The 17677-nt window shown below is 37.9% G+C and overlaps 1 protein-coding gene across 6 annotated transcripts in view; it reads right to left on the reverse strand.

Moving 5' to 3' along the window:
- The window catches only part of LOC140732326 (partitioning defective 3 homolog), an 838958-nt gene that overhangs the window by 281393 nt on the left and 539888 nt on the right, over nt 1-17677 (reverse strand). For all 6 annotated transcript variants that reach the window (XM_073054817.1, XM_073054816.1, XM_073054819.1 and 3 more), the window contains 3 exons: nt 13392-13580; nt 10294-10464; nt 906-1056 (listed from right to left, as the gene is read on the reverse strand). In XM_073054817.1, the coding sequence (XP_072910918.1) occupies nt 906-1056; nt 10294-10464; nt 13392-13580 (511 nt within the window). The remainder of the gene's footprint in view (nt 1-905; nt 1057-10293; nt 10465-13391; nt 13581-17677) is intronic.

Consider the following 17677-nt stretch of genomic DNA (forward strand, 5'->3'; position numbering starts at 1 on the left):
CTCATCCAGACACTTTATAAAGGCTGTCAGTGACTCTTGTTCCACCGGTCTATACATTCTAGATACAATGCTCATTGCTTTCTGGAGAAAAAGATTTCTTTAGATCCCCTTTGCTTAAACAACAAAACATTAAACAAATGGCACAAATAAAATAATCATATAGAATTTGGATGAAGGGTCCTGTTGAAGGGGTCTCAGCCTAAAACATCAATGGTTTACTCTTTTCCATAGATGCCGCCTGGCCTGCTGAGTTCCTCCAGCATTTTGTGTCGCTTGGATTTCCAGCATCTGCACGTTTTCTCATTTAGAATTTGGAATACTTATTAATTTTTACTTCCATAGGTGCTACTAGCCTTCAGTTAAACATGAAGCCTTTTATTTGTTGGAGTCTTGTGAAGTCTGCTAATAACAAAAAAGCTCAGACCTAAATTGGATATTTGGCAAAAGACATATACACCTTCTAAAGTATACACCGCTTCTCAGAACTAAGTCTGAAAAGTGACTGAATTTTCAATATAATTTCAGCAACATTCATTTAATGCATAAAAATGTTTCCTTTAGCCCAGAGTTGGCCGAGCAGCTAGAAGCTAACACACATCCCTTATTATCAAGATGCTTCCTTTAGCACTCTGTATCATCTCATGGAAGGAGACAACAACCAGTAAAAATTTCTTCAACAGTGTGGTCTTCAACTGCAAGAAATTAAGTTTTCATCCTGCCTAAAAAGGTATTTCTCCAATTTTGCTGTATGCCTTCTTTCTGATTTTAATAAACATCATTGAAAACTAGACAACGAAAAGCAGATCCTGCTTCAACATTCAATGTGCAACAGCAGGTCTGAATAAATCAAATATTCTGCAATAAACTTTAAGGAAGAAAGTTCCAGAAATAGTGAGTCAACTCACCCATCAATCTGTTATATGCAATATTCCTGGTGGGCGACTCACCCAGCCCCTCGATTCCACTGTAAAGTGAATGTGAAATCCTTCGCTCCCTGTCTTCCATCACGGCATCAATTGGCAACTCAGGCCCAGGGGGACTCCCAGGTGTCTCGAGCTAGGGAGGGTGAGAGAGAGAAAATCTACATTGAAAGACTATTTAGCAGCATGGGGGAATGCATCTACTTGCCCTAGGCCTGCACCCGACTGGGCATCCAATGAACTAGAACTCCTCACTAAGGTTCAAAATAATTTGCTATGACAGTCCTGCTTAATGACTAACTATCTATGCCACTTTGTACAATACCTCCCATGGTGCCTTGTCAGATTTCAATGCACTGGAAAGAATACAGAAATTAAAAGCTGCCTTTCGGCTTTTCCAGTGTATTTTTTAATTTTTTTTTTAAAATGGAAATGCAAAAGATTGTAAAATGCACAAGGTTTCATTGATTTCCACTTTCAGAGATAAGTCATTGTATAATTGAGAGAGAATATGCAGTCAAACACCTTTGTCTCAAGTTTAAAGCTCATCAAATTTTGTCTTAACCTGGCTATAACACAGAAAGTAGGTTTATTTCTAATGGATTGAAATAATTCTGAGCTATTCACAGATATCACTCAAGCTAATCCTTGTAACTCCAAGCAACAGGAAATCATTGTTGTTAGATTACAGTTGAGTTTTATGATAAGTAGCAAGCCGCTCTTTTCAGTGGAATGTTCAGTATTCAATCTGTACATGTCACTACCTCAAGAGGGCTGAGAGCATTGGATTAGACCCATACAGTTCATATCTATCCAGCAAAGATTTAACAGGATGAGGGTATCATATGACTTCTCAATGCAACAATCCTTTATAAAATGTGTGTGAGCAAACTCACTTCACTTAGCACAACTAAAAGTTTGGCAATTTGGTGCCAAAGAAATTTTGCCACAAAGGCAAAATCTCTGAGGCTGGGGTGAATTACACTGCAAGCACAGAGGAAGTATGACTACAGTTGATCCTAGTACATCTTCCCAAGCAGAATGGTTGACGTACGAAGTACCTCAACTTGAATATCCAATTTCCAAAAAAGCACAAAATTGTATTTACACTTTAATTAATTCACAGCTAGTTAACTAACACGGGCAAGGCACAGACTGGTTCACTTTTCTGAACTGGCAGCAACCTGAATGATACAAATTACATCAGATTCAGGAGGACCTCTCACCTTTTGAAAAGAATGACATCTGTTTACAGAAGGGTAACATCATTTTAGAAGTGTGATATTTGCTGTTCCTGCACAGATGGTATAATGTTTTCCTGTGCATGCATATCACCATTTACAATTTATACTATTAGATTTGTGCCATTGTGGTCAGCAATAGCTAGCATCTGTGAGCGTAACACTATTAACAAGAGCCAGACAGCTTACAAAACAAAAGATTTCTTTGATATTATTAAAAGACAACAAATAAATCAGATGCAATTACAGAATAAGTCAAAGATTTCTAAACAGGTAGATATGGACATTTCTTGACAAAATGTTCGATCTTTTGTCAGTCTGGCAAAGGTGGTTGTCCATCATGTCTGGCATTGACAGAAACCTATACGAGAGCGTTTTCAACAGTGAAAAAGTCATTGCATTGAGGACAATTAAACTTTCTCAAGCTCAGAAATCCGGGTCCAGTGGTATGAAAAAGTCACAAGCTGGGGTCTTCCTCAGTGGCAACGAATGATCATGACATCTTCTCTGCCTCGCCATGCCCTTCGCTCTCCATGGCGTGTTGCAGTGTCACCTTCCTGGCTGTTGGGTCTCACTGCAGATCTCATCCGCCCAGTCCGCCACAGCTGACTTTGCATAGTACAGGCATATCCCTATCTCAATAGGGTACAAGGCCACCAGGTTCAGCCTGCCTGACAAAGTGGTGTACAGGGCGTGGCCATTGTCACATGTAAACAGCTACCCGGAGCCACAGGTGAGAGCTCAGTGCCTGATGGGAACCAAAGGTGAGTGAGCTACCCTTTAATGGGCACAACAAGCCACTTCACCAAAGGTGAGTGAGCTACCCTTTAATGGACACAACAAGCCCCTTCACCAAAGGTGAGTGAGCTATCCTTTAATGGACACAACAAGCCCCTTCACCAAAGGTGCTGCTACCTCCCGGGATACCCAAATATTTCTCAACATATGGCAAAATATTCAACTACGTTGCATGTATTACTAAAGGGAAGAGTTATGTACGTACTTAGTAACTCTGTAGTTGCCTGGATTTTCAGAGATCCAGTGGCGAATAAACAGCATGTAAACTGGCAACATATACAAAATGCTGGAGGAACTCAGCAGGTCAGGCAGCATCTATGGAGGGGAATAAACAGTTTATGCCTTGCCTTGCCTTACGCCCTTAACTCCTGGTGGAGTCGTCGGGGCGCCGTACTGACAAGCTTTGCTTGAAACCGTCTGTTTCATCTGTCGCGGTTGTGTGCCAGAGTCTGGGTCACCGCAAGTGTTTTCCCTGTCCATTCTTTAATGTTGTCTGTCCATCCTTTCCCTCTGTCTGCCTCTCCTTCTTTTCCCCTCCACAGTCCCTTGTAGAACGGTCTTTGCAAGGACACTGGATCTTGTTATGTGGCCGTACCATCTCAGCTTTCTTTTCTTTTCAGTGAAGAAAAGAAAGAAAACAGTTATGTTTCAGATCAAAACCATTCTTCAGGACTGGAAAGGTATGGGGCAGAAATCAAAATAAAAAGGTGGGGGTGTGGAGGACTACAAGCCGGCAGGTGACAGGTGATATGTCCAAAGCATCTGCCATGTTATAACTTACAGAAAGTAGTTATGACTTCCAAAAGAAAAACCTTAGATATCTGAAAAGAAGCTCTTTCATTGAATGAGGAAATATTATTCCTTTTGCCCATTTAAAAGATGTATACAAACTAGCCTGAAATATATCCTATTAATATAATTCCAATATTACAAACTCCTGCTAACAGTCAGCATAATCAATTCTGCAGCAGGTGACTTCCACACTGGGCACTGAAGCCAGGATTTACAATTTTTTAAAATAATTTTATTGAGATACAACGTGGAATAGGTCCTTCCAGCCACTCTAGCTACGCCGTAAAGCAATCACCCGATTTAATCCCAGCCTAGTCACAGGACAATTTACGTGACCAATTAACCTACCTGTGGGAGGAAACCAGAGCACCAGGAGGAAACCCACCCAGCCATGGGGAGAATGTTCAGGAGAACTCCTTACAGGCAGTGGCGGGAATTGAATGTGAGTCACCTTACTGTAAAGCGCTCTGCTAACTACTATGCAACCGTGCCACTCCACGGAATTCTATTGTGTATTACTTAATTTGATGACTACATTCATTAGAAAGCTTGTCCAATGTAAAACTCCTGAAAATTGCCATTTGGTTTTCTATTATGATGACCTAAATGAAAATATGTTTATTGGTTGACCAAATGCTCTATATAGATTCCCATATATGGATTTCAAGATTTGCAAAGCTTTAAAAACTGCAATCTGGAAGGTTTCCAAGTCCATTTTGCTTGTAAAGAACACCCACGCAGAGATGCTCTCCAAATTATTGCTCAGGATGGATCCAGTATTAAGCACCCCACATTATATTCCAGATGTAACAAGACCCCTTGTGTAAAACAAAAAGGGGGCGTCATTCAATTACATGTGCAACAAAGCAATCCATCACTCTGCTCCCTGGAGGATTTCAAGAGGATATGGGAAGCGGAACAGGAAGAGATTAACCAATGCTTTTCCCAGACCTTAACAGTCCTTGACAGAGGCATACAATGTCACAACAATAACAAACTGGTAGCACATCCGTACCCTTGAATAGTCACTTACAACAAACAGTATGTAATACAATGCGAACAGGAAAAACAAGCATCAGCTCTTAGATGACAGCACTGCGAAGTCTGTTTGATATATGTAGCATCACTATCTGTTAAGGGATGTCAATCTAAATTTGCTCTTTGAGAGTTTAACATATGGTAGCCACTAAACAGAGATTGCATTAGTAGTAATTCTAATTCCAACCTCACACAATGGAACAATCTTTATATTGCAATCAGGGCCTTTGCATTTATTAAACTAGTGTCACACATGATTGCCCAACGTATTTTCAAGAGCAAAGCATTTGGTTGGTTTATTCTTCGTATCTCATGGAAAAAACAGACAGCATCAATTTAATAATAATGTTATTTTCATTTCTTACATCAAAATATATTAAGCATATGAGCTTCATCAAATATTTTGAGTGTGTGCTGAGTCAATCAGTGCTGCACCTGAATATCATGGAATTTTAAGAGACTCCCAGACGGGTACATGGAGCTTATAAAACTAAAGGGTTATGGGTAACCCTAGGTAATTTCTAAAGTAAGTACATGTTCGGCACAGCATTGTGGGCAGAAGGGACTGTATTGAGTTGTAGGTTTTCTATGTTTCTATGTTCCTGAAGTTGTTCTAATTAGAGTAACTCAAACATCCAAAGCTGATCAACATTTTATAAAGGATTCAGTTAAATTCCTATCCACATAGAGAGCAAGACAAACAAATGAGAAATGAGCGCTCAAGAATCCAAGCAACATTACGATCATAATAATGGTTACATCCTTACTCACTAGTTTCATAGCTGCTTGTTCGAAGATTGGATTCTTTCCAGAAACAAATTTAACGTGCTTTTTGGCTAAATATGTCCTAGAACCTCCGAGCACTGAAACATCATTTAAATCACATTCAAAAACAAAATTTTATTTCATTTCTAGCAGAGAAAAAATAATTTTACTCCTGAGCTTATTCTGGATATGTTAACAAATAATTTCCAATAATGAAAATATCAAAGCAAATTGAAAGGGCCTGACATTGGAAGTGGAGCAGGAGAATAAGGGGGAGGGGAGACCCTCAGATTCAAAATGATCAAAACAGAGTGGATACCATATTGAATGAAACTGTAAAGCCCAGAGGTTTCAGGGAAGAGCAGGTTTGGAACTATCAGAATGACAGCCAAATCAAACACCACAGATATATCATTCTGAATTCTAAACACCAATTATCTTACTCCACACAAAACCATCAGAATAAGTCCATATACACCATTTAGAAATCTGAATTCTGAATTCTTCAAGGAAGTTATCAGGAAAATGGATGAATGCAAGGCAGTTGATGTTTTCTGCAAGGCCTTTCACAAGGTACCACATGGGAGGTCGGTCAAGCAGGTTCAGTTGCTTGGCGTACAAAATAAGGAAGTAAATTGTATTAGGTATTGGCTTCGCTGAAGAAGCCAGAGAGTGGTAGTGGATGGTTGCTTCTCCGACAGGAGGCCTGTGACTAGCGGTTTCCCACGGGGACTGGTGCTGAGTGTGTTGCTGTTTGTCATTTTCTTTATATCAACAATCCAGATGATAATGTGGTAAACTGCATCAGCAAATTTGCAGATGACAACAAGATTGGGGGGTGTAGTGGACAGAGAGGAAGAATATCAAAGTGTGCAACGGAATCTGAACCAGCTGGAAAAATGGGCTGAAAAATGAAAGATGGAATTTAATGCAGACAAATGTGAGGTGTTGTACTTTGGGAAAACCAACAAGAGTAGGTCTGACGTGGTGAAGAGTAGGGCACTGGGAAGTGCAGTAGAACAGAGGGATCTGGGAATACATATTGTAACTCCGTGAAATTGGTATCACAGGTAGATAGGGTCATAAAGTGTAGGAAGAGCTGCCAGCGCAAGTGATGGATGTTAGTTTCATTTCAATATTTAAGAGAAATTTGGATAGGTACATGGTGGGCTATGGTCTGGTGCAGGTTGATGGCACAAGGCAGATTAATAGTTCAGCATGGACTAGATGGAATGAAGGGCCTATTTCTGTACTGTAGTGATCTATGACTCTATGAAAGATTATTGTGTCCAGAAGAGAAAAGTATAATATATTTTGAATTATAAATTAGTTCAATGTGTATTAAATTGATATTTTAATATTTTAGTTAACCAAATTAGGAGCTTACGGCTTAAAAATGTAAAGGGTTATTTTCTTTCAGCACATGACAAATTTATTTTAGGTTTTAAAAAAATTGCTCAACAAATTGTATTACTGAACAGCAATCAAGTAGTCACTGTAATAAATATCTTAAGTGTGTGTGATATAATGCAGTTACTCTTTCAGCTTCTAGGCAAGGCCAACAGCAAACTGAAATAAGCCTTCATGACAAAGACTTTGAAGTCACCACACTAAACTAATTCCTCCTGACATTTGAAAGTTGGCCAAATGCCATCAGCACTCAAGGGGGTATGAAAAACCATACCACGTTCCAAACATATGAGACAGACGTCTGGGGAGGTCACATGGTTGCAAAAATAATTTTTTGTTTCATGTACAGTATTGTTCATTTTAAAAAGGTTATTTAATGAACTTATAAACTGTAGACTTATCTAGCCTATTCCTGCATTATTTAATCAAATGAATGGACTGCTTGTGGTTGGGTAGAGCTAACAAGAGCTGCATGACTATTGTGGAAGCTTGCAGTTAAGTTAATTATATTTGAAGATTTAAAACATAAAAGAGATATTTCTTTAGTAGTTTAATTTGGAATTAGGAGGTGACAAATGTCTTCAATCCTATCTTTGACAATTAATTTAAATGCCACATTACTGCCAATTATATTAAAGCAATTTTAAATAATGATAAATAGAACCACTCATTTTTCCTCATACACAATGTCTATTCTTCCGTCAAATGCAAACTATACTTATCAATCAGAAAAAAGACCAGAATTAGATCTATCTTTAAGAATCAACTTTCATCCAATATTATAATAGCCTCTGAAGATTTAATTATGGATTGACAGGATCATTTTCTGCACAAATAGGGTGTTACTGAAAGCATATTTAAACTGGTCCTTTTCTAATCAAGTGTTACGATATAAGCTTGAAATAACATTTCATTGGGAACAAATTGAGTCAAAAGTATATTAATTTCCGTCTCAAACTGCATTTGTCCTTTTGTTGCTTTGAGGTGATTTGCTTTACACGCAACTTCGCAGAATATAATAATGAATTATAACATAAGTAATATTTTATTAATTAAATTAATATTATTTGTGAAAGAAAACTTGTATGTTACAACATATTTTTAAAAGCAGATCATTAAACACATAAAAATTCCACAGGCCATGATAATTGTGTGCACATTAAGTGGTGGGACCCCTCCTGACTACCTCCATTAATAATTATAAAACTTAATTTGGTAGTAAGGCCAACTGATAACTCCTTACAAAAGAATCAATGGCACTTCCACACACAATCTTTGACATAACCAACAAAATCAACTCTTTTCCTTTAATCTGGCAGCCTTCATTTCAGCTGCCCTCCTGCCACTTTTAAATTAGTTGTATATGATATGTCTGTTAGAAAGCAAATGCAAAAGCTGCATAGAATTCCTCTTACATTTGGTAATCACAGATTGTGGAAACCCACTGCAATGAAACACAGGTGTATTGTCCTGGATGAGCCAGGCAAATAGGCAAGTTTTGAAGGCAACAAATTTCAAATATAAAATGATAATGCCTTTATTTTGGAACAACAATATCAAACAATAACAGCCCAAAATTCATAAAAACTCATTCATAAGTCTGCAGAATACTGTGAAGTTTTTTTAAACTATCATAAAACTGTTCACTCAAGAAATTGGACAACTCTGTGCACATGCCTTGCACTCTGGCTCAGGAAAAAGAGATCATTGGGTGGTAGCTATGAAACCTATCAGTATACACAAAGTACACTGCAGATGCTGTGGCCAAATCAAGACATACTAAAAAGCTGGATGAACTCAGCAGGTCGGGCAGCATCCGTAGAAAGAAGCAGTCAACGTTTCGGGTCGAGACCCTTCGTCTTGACCTGAAACATTGACTGCTTCTTTCAACGGATGCTGCCCGACCTGCTGAGTTAAACCTATCAGTATGATGTGTACAACTGATGTCACTGTTGCAATACTGCAATAGGGATACATGAGTGACTCTTAAATGAAGGGGGAAAAGCCACTTCTAATATTATATAAAGGCACATGAACTTGTATCAGGGATAGAGAAGGATAGAGTGAAAAGACCAGGATTCTTCATAGACTACTTTGCAGTTGTCCATTGCATGATTATATATGAAAGGTTCAAGATTCACAAAAAAAAGATGCAGAGAAAACATATTCCCCACACCTCTGTAAGTTTCAGCACAACACACTGAAAACATCAAACGGGCATGTCACTTTCTCCCAGGTGAGAGCAATGTGAAATAAAATAACTTGATGCACAGCCGCACAGAATACCAGGCTTAATTATTATCCACCACATTGGGAGCTAACATGAAATCTCATTCATGGAAAGCTAATGAATTTCATTCCTCAAAAAACAAGTGGTAGATCTTAATTGAGACGACTGTCTACAATCCAACATAAGGGAGTCCACAGTACAAGTTTCTATCTTTGCTACTTTGTACTTAGGCAAACTTACACCTTACCAAGAAATAGTCAATCCCAAATTTTGATTAATGTCAGACATAGCAAGCCAAAAGACAAACTGAGATGCGCAAATCAAATTGCACTGCATTTTGTTAAAATTCAATTCCTTTTTAAGTTTTACTCATGAAGAGCTGAAGTCCTCTGTCTTTTGAGTATTAGGCATTGTAAACTTACTTCAGAAAACTGTGTATCTCCAACACCTCAGCATTACTTTTTTTAAAATGTTCCTAAGAGGCTAGTTAGCTACATTCACTGACTGCAGAAGGCACTCTGATGTGAAATCATGAGAAAGATTGTTGAGCACACTCAGAGTCACGGGATCATACCAAGGTGAAATCTATGCAACAAGGTCTATCCCCAGACCAACTCCTATTAAATAAATTAAACCAAGCACTGACCATGAGATGCATGTGTAAAGATATTAGGGGCTTGAACAGAAAACAATAAAAGAACAAATTATTTTATTTTTATTTAGGCGTCCTTCTACAACCAGCAATCAAGGTAACTCGTTCAAATAGAAATTGAAATTTAAAAAAAAATACTGTACCCCCAGGGACTACATTTTTGTCTGACCTATATTTGAATGCATATTAGCATCTGCAATAAAGATGGAAGAGGCTTTGCCTTTCAAATCATATTTTATTCATGCTGAAGAGTGAATGGCACGTTCTGTTATTGTAGATGTCATTATTGTTTGCGAGACAACTCTGCATTAATATTTTAAAATTATAAATAAAACAAAATATTAATTTTTGGAATTAAGTGCATTTTTATAAAAATAAAGAAATAGGGTAAATGATGGTCCATAATTGGACACTTCGGTAATTGTTAAATTCAACACTGGTCATTACCTCATTATGTTTTGTTATCCTCCTGGCAACAATCAACTGGATCATCCCCCTTTTATTTCCCTCTGTTGACATAGATCTTCGGAGTGTTTCCATGGCATCTTGATTCGTCTTTCCCAACAACGATTCACTGTTTACTGCAATAAGCTGGTCATTCACGTTAAGCCTTCCATCCTATATGGAAGAAAAAGTTTTGATTGAGTTACCTTGTAACATCCACTTGCTACAGATGACAAGTAGGAAGCGCCCTTACAAATTATTCTTTCACAGCTCCTCACTGAAGGCAGAGATAGATTTTTTTCCTCGACTACTCCCCTAAGTAGTGAATTTGAGATCATAAGTTTGTGTAGGAAAAAAATTCCCTTCCATTTGTAGAACATTTTAGATCTGTGTCCTGAATTCATAAAATTGCCTATTGATGGAAACAACTTCCTTCGATCTACCCCATTTAAAACAGCCACCAGCAGCAAAGCTCTTCCCAAACATTTTACTCCACTACAAAGTTGCTTCTCTGGAAAGTATGGTAACAAAACTAAAATAACTTTCCCAAAAGTATAGCTTCTTCAGAAATAAGAACATCAAAGTACAGTATCTGTTTTGTGCTGTCTGTTTTTAAAATGTTCAAAGAAAAATCACTTTATCTTCAGAAACATACACATTTCCAAAATCTGTAGAATATATTGGCATTGTGATTTTGTATCTTTCCTTGATACATTCCTTTGTTCATAAAAACGCCTTGTCCCGCCCAATTAATCCTTTTTGGCTACTAGCATTTCCAAGTTACTTTCTTGGCTTTAACTCGTCTTCAAAAATTGGTGAAGTTAGCAGATCAAAACTAGTTTGCATTAACTTTCTCAATCAAAGTTAAATGAGAACACAACAACTTCAAAAATAAAAACAGGAATCGGCCAATCAGTCCCTCATGCTTGATATGTCATTCAATGAGGTCTCCTCTGATCTTTCATTTCAGTGCCATCTTCCTTACTAAACTCACATTCCTTGAAATCAGAAGAAAAAATAAACATTTTAAATCTTGCTGAAAGAAAGATGAAAAAGTTAATTGAAATATGTTAAAAACATTTTGAAACTCATTACAGGGTAGTCTGAAACTAAAAAGAGAAATACAACTCTTTTAATTAGTAAATGTCCTCAATCCCTCGAGGAAACCCCTAAATACTTCACAAACCAAATAATAACCTTTCCAAGATGCAGCCAACAACTTCCTAGCATTAACTCATTTTCTTAGCCAGAACTGCAAATATTTAAATTTAAATTTAAAAAGATTTGTCTATTAAACTCTGCAAGTGTATCATTTAATAAGTGGACTTCATTAAGAAAATCATTTTTGACAGAACTTAAGAAAACGACAGTTGGCTCACATTAACCATCTTACAAATCAAATGATAACTGATTCCGTAAGCTTATGCTGGATTGATCCAAGAACAGCTGATACACCTGGGTTTTTGTTATTAATCCCATTAATACATATGACAAATTTAATTCATTCTCCAGATTTTATCTGCTTGAGTGCATTTAGACCAGATGCAGACAAATTACATTTTATAAAATTCCACTTGTGTTATCAATACTCCAACCATTTCATTGATATGTGCTTGATCAAGCATTCCATTTCTTGAATCCATCCTCAATTATGGCTTTTGGCTCCTTTCTCCTTTAAAATGAAGGCAATTTATCTGGAAGATCAGCTAATTGATACACTGGATGAGTTTATTAAGATTGCATCTTCAATTACATTCTCCTTCTGCACTTTCAAACAATCTTTCACATGCTTCTGCATGTTTTTACGATATTCCAATGTGCTTGCCATCCTTATTCTTCCAAGCTTTAAAAGATGTTATTTTTTGCCAGTTTGCAAATCTGATTAACACATTAATCCAGTGCTCTTGCTTGTTTACTATAATAATGGACTTAAATTAATGATGTCTTCATATAAACCTGTATAATTCAGACATATGAATTTCCTTTGGGGAAAAAATAATTTCAATAAGCCAAAATGATCTGTGAAATTCAAAAATAAAAAAAATGCATATCCTTAAACTAACCCATGAGGATATTTTCACTTTTCACTAAGTTGAAACCTAGTTGGCCAGTGGACTGCTCATTTAAAAGTCATTTGTCTGAAACAAGATACTCAAAAAGCTCAGTCTCATTAATTCTATTCCTCCCTCCATAGATGCTGCCAGACTGACTGAGTACATCCATCATTTGCTAATTGCACAGTGGCTGCCTGATATGTGTATTTCTACCATTTTAATCAGCATCCACTGTAATTTGCTGATGGAATATTTTTGATATTGCTCTAATCAATGCAAAATTATCCAACACGGGGCACTGGGTCAAGTTCTGCATTGCTTTAAGTTAGTCATTCAGAGCATCTCCAAAAATATAACTTCTCCAACTGATTTCAGTTACCTTGGAGAAGATGAGAGAATCAGTCAGGGAATAATCCCATCTTTCTGCAGCGACTACAACAGGAGCCGCACATACAAAATCTCTTGTGAGGATACGACCAGCCTTGACTAATTTCTGAGCAATTCAATAAATGAAGAGCACTATCAGGACATGCATGACTGATGGTAATGAGTGAAGTACCAGAGAGCAGCTTTAACCTCACTTTCACCTGCCAGTCAGTACTCTCCAGAGAGAGGATAAGGTCTATAATGACTGAGGTTTTTTAAAAACTTTTCATTGTAACACAGCACCACAAGCAAGATTCTGAGATTGAAATGAAGATGTCAAGAGGCTATGCCTGTATTGAGTGTCTGGAAAGAGGATGTTAAGTTCAGGATAAGAAGATGGTCATTTAGAAGTACGATGAGGAAGACATTATTTAAGTTAATGGTTCCAAATCCTTTGAAAGTAACTGCATTAGATGCCTGTGACTGCTAAATCATTCAGCCCATCCACAGATGAGACTGATAGTATTATGAACATTAATGAATCAGAAGACAGAGTTGGACCCAGGACCAAGAATACTACAATGCCTACTTAGCATAATTTCCCAGAGATCATACATGTATGTTCCCTCATACAAAATAATTATGAGGCATATTGAGAGACTAAGCATAAAATTGGCCTACCTTAGATGCTGCTCCTCCATTGATGATAGACTTCACAAATATGCCCAGGTCAGCATGATTCTCTTTTGACCTATTTCCTTTGACACTAACCCCAAGGCCTGCAGATCCGGTGTCATTGAGAGGAATTTCAAAAGTCAGGAACTCCCTAGTGCCATCAGGTGTAAGAACCAAGTCATCATCCTCTGCTTTCTAAAACAGAAGACACATAACATTGCCATTTGAGATTATTGAAAAACATCACTGTTTATCACTGCATCACTTTTGAATGAAGATCAGATCTTCCATCATCGCTCAATCATAAAAGAACACTTAAAAGCATTCTCTCATATTTAATGCTGCAACTAATTAACATCTAACATTAAGAGATTCAATTATTCAAAGCATGAAGTGCATGTAGTTTCCATTTTATAAACTTGGCTACAAAACAGTTCATCATAATTTTATAAATAAAATGCAATTTATTTATGATAGATAATAATGACAGCATTTTCATTATGTGCGCAATGTTATTTGCAACTAAGAACATAGGACGCACTTAACAGTGAATGAGGGCAACACTCTGAGCTAACAGCTAAGTGCAGAATCAACATGAAATCAAGTTCTTAGAAGAAACAAGTTGGACAAAAGTAGAGCTTCACAACAACTACTCTCATTGATATTATGATACAAAGATAAAAGAAAAATGAATGCCTTCTGTTCAAAAATATCTACACTTGCACCTGAGTTTCAATGGTTCTGAAATTTCCACTGCTGTGTTACACTGCTAATACAGCACTACTTGTGAGGTAAGGGTTTAATTATAACATCTTAGCTTTATGAGATTGACATGATTTTTAAAAAATTATGTTGGGAATATAAAAATGAGATATTTAATGAGAGCCTAAATTCTATTTGCATTTGCCAGTACACTTACTCACTGCCCTCTAATCACACCTCCTTTGAAGACAACTGCTTTGAATCACTGTGCAAAACCACAGAGAGAATACATACAATCAAATAAACACCTACACATGAACGTAAATGCTGCAGGTTAACTGCACTTTATCAGTAGACAACAACTATTTCAAGAGCTATCAAAACAGCAGTAGCATACCACAGTATTAGTTCATGGCCCAATGAAGCTTAAAATGAAGGTCTTTGAATCCCAAAAACCTGTGAGCACTTATGGTACAAGTATGAAGAAATAGTTTGTCAAATTCAGCAATCCCAATGCATTTATGTAACAATGACTAGCAACAGCTACGAGGGAAGAACAATTAACAAGAAGCAAACATTTGCCCTGTTTCTTTACTAAGTACATATTAAGAATTTTATCTGAGCTTAATATACCAGAATCAGAATCAAGTTTATTATCACCGGCATGTGACGTGAAATTTGTTAACTTAGCAGCAGCAGTTCAATGCAATACATAATATAGCAGAGAAAAAAAATAATAATAATAAATAAAATTTAAAAATAAGTAAATCAAAAATTTATATTGAATAGTTTAAAAAACTGTGCAAGAACAGAAATACTGTATTTTTTTTAAGAAGTGAGGTAGTGTCCAAAGATCCAATGTCCATTTAGGAATCGGATGGCACAGGGTAAGAAGCTGTTCCTGAATCGCTTAGTGTGTGCCTTCAGGCTTCTGTACCTCCTACCTGATGGTAACAGTGAGAAAAGGGCATATCCTGGGTGCTGGAGGTCTTTAATAATGGACACTGCCTTTCTGAGACACCACCCCTGAAGATGTCCTGGGTACTTTGCAAGTTAGTACCCAAGATGGAGCTGACTTAGATTTACAACCTTCTGCAGCTTCTAAATATCCCATCAAGCATCTGAACCAACAAATATCAGCCCAGATATTACCAAACTACTGAAAGTCACTTTCACCACATCATGCAACTGACATCACCTTCAGAATTTGCCTGCAGTTATCGCACAGCGCATTATCTTAAAGTTGCAGTTATTGATTCAACATGTGCTAATTCAGATGTTGCACCGGTCACAAATTTCTCCAGAAGCAAACAAAAACTGCTTTAGAAATTCAACACATTAAATCATGCCTGTGGTGGTAAAGCAATAATTGACATTGCAGATTGAGACATCAGTGATGTCGACGATCCCTTTGCCTCTGCAGATGCTGCCTGACCTGCTGAGTTCATCCAGATGTTCATTATTTGCTTACTTGAATAAATGCAATTTAAGCTTTTTAATAATTAGGCCCTGCTGTAAACTTGTTTTTTTTTATCTGGCCCTTATGAGTTTGTAAATGATGTAAAAATCCGTAACTACTGTTCTTTAAACTATCTAGATTTGAAAATTTAGTTAGAAAACTTGCATCTTATCTTCCCTGCATGACTTCTTGAAAAGTGACCTTAAATTTCATAATTAAATTATTTATTTAGATATTTCAGCTTCTACTTTCATCATCTATAACATTCAAACTCCATTCAGCAATTTGTACCACGACTAAAAGGCAAGTTAAATACAGGCAGTCCCTGGGTTACATACGAGTTCCATTCCTGAGTCCGTCTTTAAGTCGGATTTGTACGTATGTCGGAACAAGTACATAGGGCATTATTTAGCATCAGTCAAATGTTTGTCTTAGTATATAGTATATATCTTACCTTTCTATGCATATAAAACACTTAAGAAATGTATGTATTCCAATAATTAAACCACTGCGTTGCTTAGTAATAATTGTAGCTTTCATCGGGGCAGGGCCTTTCAAATACTCCATTATCCTCACTTTATCCTTTTAAATTGTTCTGATCGTTGACTGACTGTAGCCTAACGCTTTTCCAATGATCGATGGCGTTTCACCTCTTTCTAAATGCTGTATTATTTCCACTTTATTTTTAATCGTGATCGCTTCCTGTCACTGGAACAGAAACACTGCTGGCAGTGGATCCCTTGCTGCGCCGGCTCCCGAGGTCCACTGGGTCCTAACACCACCGCACAACGTCAATGGAACAGAAACACTGCAGGTGGCGGGTCCCGAGCTGTGCCGGCTCCCGGGGTTCGCTGGGTCCAAAGGACCACTGCACTGAGACAGGCCAAATGGGACAAGTGGGGGCTGTGCTGGGTTTGGGTATCTGATCTTCCATAATATTCCACGTGGGAATTTAAACTGGAGGTGGCTGTGTTTTTTTTTACAAGGTCGAGTTGCGAGCTCTATATCAACCCAGCACAGATGGTACGGGAGTCACTGGATTAGCATCAACCCGGCACGGGAGCTGTGTGTCAATAGATCAAATTCGTGAACCTCCATTCTCCAGCCCAGCACTGATCTCACTGCGCCACCAGCCGACAGGAACGGGAGGGGGGGAGGGGTCAATCTTACGAAGAACAATTTAAGCCAAATACAAAGTTAAACACTCAACACAGTGTCAATGGCAATGACTTAAAATTGCGGACAACGTCGCGATCCCACTTAAAATGGCAGACGGTGTTCTCCTTCCTCGGTTTGTAAGTACGAGTTGTCCATAAGTCGGACGTTCGTAACTCGGGGACTGCCTGTATTGCTTTCTCAGTGATAATTTGTTTGACATCAGCCAGGTTGGTAAAACAATGAGATTTTAATGAACTGATCAGTGACCACAGATGACTTTATGACTGTCTTGTTCTTGCAGAGCGTGTTTCCATTCTTTTTGCATCCCCCTCCTGACTCAGCAGGAAATGGCAGCATTTTGTCAAACGACAAAGTCAGCCCGGTTTTGTGAAAGGGGCACATTTGACCAATTTACCGGGGGTTCTTCCAAGAAGTAACGTGCTGTGGATAAAAGGGACAGGTAGACAGCCTCCTGGTGACAAAATGATGTAGGCAGAAAATAAGCTGGCTAGTAGGAAACAGAGAGTTGGCATGAATGGGTATTTTTGTGGTTGGCAGGATGCTGTATGTTATGTGATAAAGGATCAGTGCAGGGGCTATGACTTTTACAACTTATTACAATGAACTTGGTAAAAGCCAGTTATGGCATGCCCACCAAATTTACAGATGACGTAAAGTGAGAAATTTGTGAGGATAACATAGAACAATACAGCACAGTACAGGCCCTTCGGCCCACAATGTTGTGCCGACCCTTAAACCCTGCCTCCCATATAACCCCCCCATCTTAAATTCCTCCATATACCTGTCTAGTAATCTCTTAAATTTCACTAGCATATCTGCCTCCACCACTGACTCAGGCAGTGCATTCCATGCATCAACCACTCTCTGAGTGAAAAACCTTCCTCTAAAATCCCCCTTGAACTTCCCTCCCCATACCTTAAAGCCATGTCCTCGTGTATTGAGCAGTGGTGCC

This window comes from Hemitrygon akajei, chromosome 8, assembly GCF_048418815.1.
Source record: "Hemitrygon akajei chromosome 8, sHemAka1.3, whole genome shotgun sequence".
NCBI classification, from domain to species: domain Eukaryota; kingdom Metazoa; phylum Chordata; class Chondrichthyes; order Myliobatiformes; family Dasyatidae; genus Hemitrygon; species Hemitrygon akajei.